This window comes from Pteropus alecto, unplaced genomic scaffold, assembly GCF_000325575.1.
Source record: "Pteropus alecto unplaced genomic scaffold, ASM32557v1 scaffold190, whole genome shotgun sequence".
Taxonomy (NCBI): Eukaryota; Metazoa; Chordata; class Mammalia; order Chiroptera; family Pteropodidae; genus Pteropus; species Pteropus alecto.
In genome coordinates this window covers 3647628-3652302 of record NW_006430462.1, presented here as the reverse complement: position 1 = coordinate 3652302, position 4675 = coordinate 3647628, and the positions used below count along the sequence as shown (strand labels likewise).

The window sequence follows — 4675 nt, the reverse complement described above, 5'->3', positions numbered from 1 at the left end:
GCAGGAATTTACCCTGGAGGTGTTCTCCAGCTCTTCTCGAGACCTTAGAGGAACTGACACAGAACACTTCAGTCATTTCCTCCATCAAGGTCAGCTATGAAAACACAGCCCTCTTGGCTATTTGATCTAATTAACAGTCACTGCTGCAGAGGCACTGTCACTGGTTCTAGCTGCCAGGAGGTTTTTATTTTGCCGACCATCATTTGCATTAAGGATAAAACACCGTTTTTGTTGGTGCTAGATTGGGCCACAAGCATATAGAACTGGGTGAAAGTCAGATTGGTGTGCCTGCATTCCTGGCACATGTTGACCTGGGCACCTACTGGGTACCCAGGTGTACCTGGACAGCTGGAACGGCCAGCTGAGTCCTCCAGAAGATGCTAGTTACCTAGCTGTGGCACCTGATTTCTACCTGTGACACCACCTGTCTTGCTATCTTTTAGAACATGGCATTGTACCAGTTACCAGTGATTGCCAGTATCTCTTCCCTGCAAAGGTTGTCTCTCGCCTGGTGAAGTGGGTGACAATTTCCCATGACGATTACATGGTACGTAGAGGAGTGACAGGTCATCATTGCTGTCCTGGGGACTGCAAACCCACTTCACCTTTCAGCTCCTGCCCCTCCACCAGAAGGGCAGGAAAATTGTCTAGAAGAGCCAGAAGTTCACTCTTTTCTTGTCTGTGGTAACTTCTAGGAGCTGCATTTCACCAAAGACATTGTAGAGGTGGGACTTGCTGGGGACACCAATCTCTACTACATGGCACTTGTGGAAAGGGGCACAGGTAATTGTTCTGATGATCCTAGTGGTTCTAGGCAAGGGGAGCTACCAAGAATAAAACATTCCTGAGAGTTGCACAAAGGAAGAGAACGATCTTGGAATCCTGCTTGGGGACTCAGCAAATAGTAATGATTGTAAGAGCCACTGTTCAGCGAGGACTTGTTCTGCAACACAGTCACATACATGCTTTATCTCATTTAATCCTCATGACAATCCTGGAGGTGGTAATATTCCCATTTTACAGATGAGGAAATTAAGTCTTAGCCACAAACCCAGTCTGACCTCTGAGCCTGAGCTCTTAGCCCTTGGCTTTACTGCTCTCTAGAATCAGACACCTGTTCATCCCCCACTTCACAGAAGGGCTGACATGTCCCTCTTAGGTTGTGAAGCGCAAGGTGGCACAACCTTCCTTCCTTTCTGTAGTTGCTGCATTCATTTTGGAATCATCGAAAGCTGTGATTCCTCACAGCTGTCCTGACATCTGATTCACCAGGACTTCCTGCTGGAGCCACCCACATGCTCCCTGTGGTGCTATTGTCTTGCCCCAACCTCGACAGGCCTGGCAATGACCACAGGATCTGATCCCCAGGGCCTGGTGATGTGGCCACAGAGCCAAAGCAATTGTCTGTAGTTTTAAGACAGTGTGAGAAATGTAAGGAAAGGGTGCACTCTTTGATATTAGAGTTTTTCTATCCCGATTTCTTCTCTTTTTCTTCATGTGTTTTTAAAAATATTGTGAGGAAATTAAATTTTTCAGATACAGTTGAGGCCCCCAATCCCATTTCATTCTGTCTGTCATGATATGCGACTACTGTTTGGAATTTATGCATTTGCTTCCCATCCTCTCCCCTTTATAAACATTTTTTTACCTTATCCCTAAACCACCATAGAGTACTGTTTTGAAAGGGCACAAAATATGCAGTCCAAGAAATTTGTAAAGCCCCAAGGGAAATAATTGGAAGACATCACTTCTTCCTGGTTGAGCAAGTGAAAGCTTAGAAAGATGGGGTATTTTAGAGTCACACATAGAATGAATATGATAATTAAAATTTTCATTAGACACATTGCAGAATTTGAAAAATGAAGAGTGAAATTTAAATAACTGGGTACTAATTCCAAATATATATAAGCCATATATGTATATATAAGCCTTAAGTCATTTTACAGTAGATTGGTTTGAAAACTTTACATAGTATGGATAAAAGCAAAAAATTGATGAACGGAAATAAATCCAAAAATATATGCAGACTGTTATGACAGAAGCAACACAATAGTGGATAAAGGAATTACTGTATAATAAATGTTGTTGTGAGTGTTGGGAAAGAATTGTCTTAACCTATATTCTCTTGTCTGCTGTTATTTGAATTACTGGTGGATCAGAGTTTCTCCCCGCCCCCACCGACCCCCTGCCCATAAATAGTGAAAAAGAATGGCATACTTAGCCCATTAGTGGTGAGGATAAATGTCATACTATTGAAAAAGACAAAAACTGTCACCAAAGGAAAAATATGTTAAAAAATGACAAATATTTCATTTAATGATTATGAGCGCAGCTTTGACATCAAGCAGCTCTAGTTAAACTCAGCACTGCTTCATTGTAACTGTTCAATCTTAAGAAATTTTCTGTCAGAGGCTCAGTTTCTTCATATGTGAAATGAGGATAATAATAATGGTACCCATCTCATGGAATCATTGTTAGGATGAAATAAAATGCATAAGTCTTAGCACAGTGCTTGGAAATATAGTAAGTACTCAGTAAATGTTGGCTTTTAATAAATTTCACATAACAAAATATCTAAAAATAAAAGGAACAGAATAGAGAAAATATATTTGATGTAATGGCTAATGTACAATATGTTGAAAAGAAAAAAACAGATAGTAAGCTTTCAAATGGGAAAATCTGTAACTTGCTGGCAAATAAAGAAATGCTAGTTCAAACAAGTGTCTATCAAAGGAGCAAATAGAACTCTTGGGCAAACTCTAGGGAGACAACACACCTCTGCCTCCTTAGAGGGACCAGAGTCACAGGACCTCTAGGTCTGCAACCTGGCAGTTTCACTTCAGAGATTCTAGAAGTCAGGTTAGTACCAGAATGTGCTCTGCAGCACTTGAACATCACAACTAGTCTCAGGGGTCCAATCAGAGAGGGTGCGTGGCTGGCAAGGTGGGTCTCGGAACTGATTTTTCCTCCTTTCCCGTCCCTTCCCAGCCAAACTCCAGGCTGCCGTGGTGCTGAACCCTGGCTACTCCTCCATCCCACCCATCTTCCAGCTCTGTCTGAACTGGAAAGGAGAGAAAACCAACAGTAATGATGACAATATTCGGGTAAGGCCCTGCTAGGCATAGGAGGAGCAGAGAGAGCCTCTTTGGGAAGGTGGATAGTGGCAGAACCTGTTGCAGCTGAGGGCTTGGGCACTGGTGTAATTCCCTGGGCAGAGGGGCCTGCCAGGATTTGTAGAATTTGCTGGAGGCTGCATGGCGTAGTACAGGAAAGAGCCTTGATGCATCTCAACCACTTGGGGTCCATAAGTTTCACCCCATTATAAAATAGGGATAATATAAATACTGCCTTGAAATGTTGTCTTGGGCTTCTGTGGAAATGTGAATTAACTCGGAAGCATGGAAGTGCTGGAATGAGATGATGTGTGAGATCACTGCAGCTGTTAATTTTTGTTATGCCTGTTGAGTTGATTCCGTAGCATGTTTTTAACCCTAACACCTCTGACTTGAATCTTATCTTGAGATTCCTTGTCTGCACATCTCCATTTTCTTGCCTGTGGATGTGCAAGGCAGAGAAAGTCATGGATTAGATTTAAGAAGACCCCATTGTCCTGAGAGGGAGCCTCAGGACAGTTCAGTCCAGCTTGATATGGTGTTTCCCAGCTCCTGCAGAGGCCCAGCTGCAGTTCTTGTGGAGCCATCAGACCCAGCAGTCTGAAAGTCATGCTGAGTGTCTGGCTTTCTCAACTGTAGGCCATGGAGAGCGAAGTCAATGTGTGCTACAAGGAGCTGTGTGGCCCTCGGCCTGGCCATCAGCTCTTAACCAACCAGCTGCAGCGCCTGTGTGTGCTGTTGGATGTCTACCTGGAGACCGAGAGCCATGATGACAGTGTGGAGGGACCGAAGGAATTTCCCCAGGAGAAGATGTGTCTGCGGCTCTTCAGGTGAGGGGATGGGTAGGAGCACCTAGGACCCTAGGACCTCCTGCCTCTCTCACAAGGACTTGGGGCAGAGATCAGGGCCTGGTATGGAGGGTGTGCATGTTCCCAGGTGCACTCGTCTCTGTTCACAGAGGAAATTAAAGTCCTACTGCCAGATTTCCTGGGGAGAGCTTGCTCCCTCTTTCCTGAAACTTTCCTTGCAGCTCACTGCCTACCAGCCTGGTCTGTCTGTTCTTCATGAACACCCACTGAGTGAATAGCACCAGACCATGAACTAAGAGGATTTGGCTGAATTTTACTTTGTAACTTTCTGTGGAAAACCATAGGTTTTGCTTTTTACTGTCCAAATAAGCTTTATAAACTATATGCATCCCTACAAGTCCCTAGAGTCTGCTATGCTCTTCCTAAGGTGCTCACACATCTATGAGAATCACAGCTTTAGGCAGTTGGGTGTTACAGAAGGAACCAGCTCTGAAGTAAGACAACACAAGTACAGATCTCTACTTTGCTGTTTACCAGCTGTGCGACCTGATCTGAGCCTATTTCTTAAAGGTTAAAGTGGAAGTATTTACCTTCTAGCTTATGATGAATTAGAGATAATTCATATAAAGCTTCTAGAATGGTTCCTGGCATAGAAACAGGCTCAGAAAATGCCAGCAAAAAAAAAAAAAAAAAAAGCCACCAAGTCCTGACAGCTTGGTATTTAGCATGTCTGCATTCACAGCTTCTAGCTAC

At 43.8% G+C, this 4675-nt stretch overlaps 1 protein-coding gene across 10 annotated transcripts in view; it reads left to right on the top strand.

The window, feature by feature from the left end:
* THOC5 (THO complex 5) overlaps positions 1–4675 on the top strand; it is a 29179-nt gene that overhangs the window by 21412 nt on the left and 3092 nt on the right. For all 10 annotated transcript variants that reach the window (XM_006904891.3, XM_006904889.3, XM_015591191.2 and 7 more), the window contains 4 exons: positions 444–547; positions 696–783; positions 2989–3104; positions 3753–3943. In XM_006904891.3, coding sequence (XP_006904953.1) covers positions 444–547; positions 696–783; positions 2989–3104; positions 3753–3943 — 499 coding nt within the window. The remainder of the gene's footprint in view (positions 1–443; positions 548–695; positions 784–2988; positions 3105–3752; positions 3944–4675) is intronic.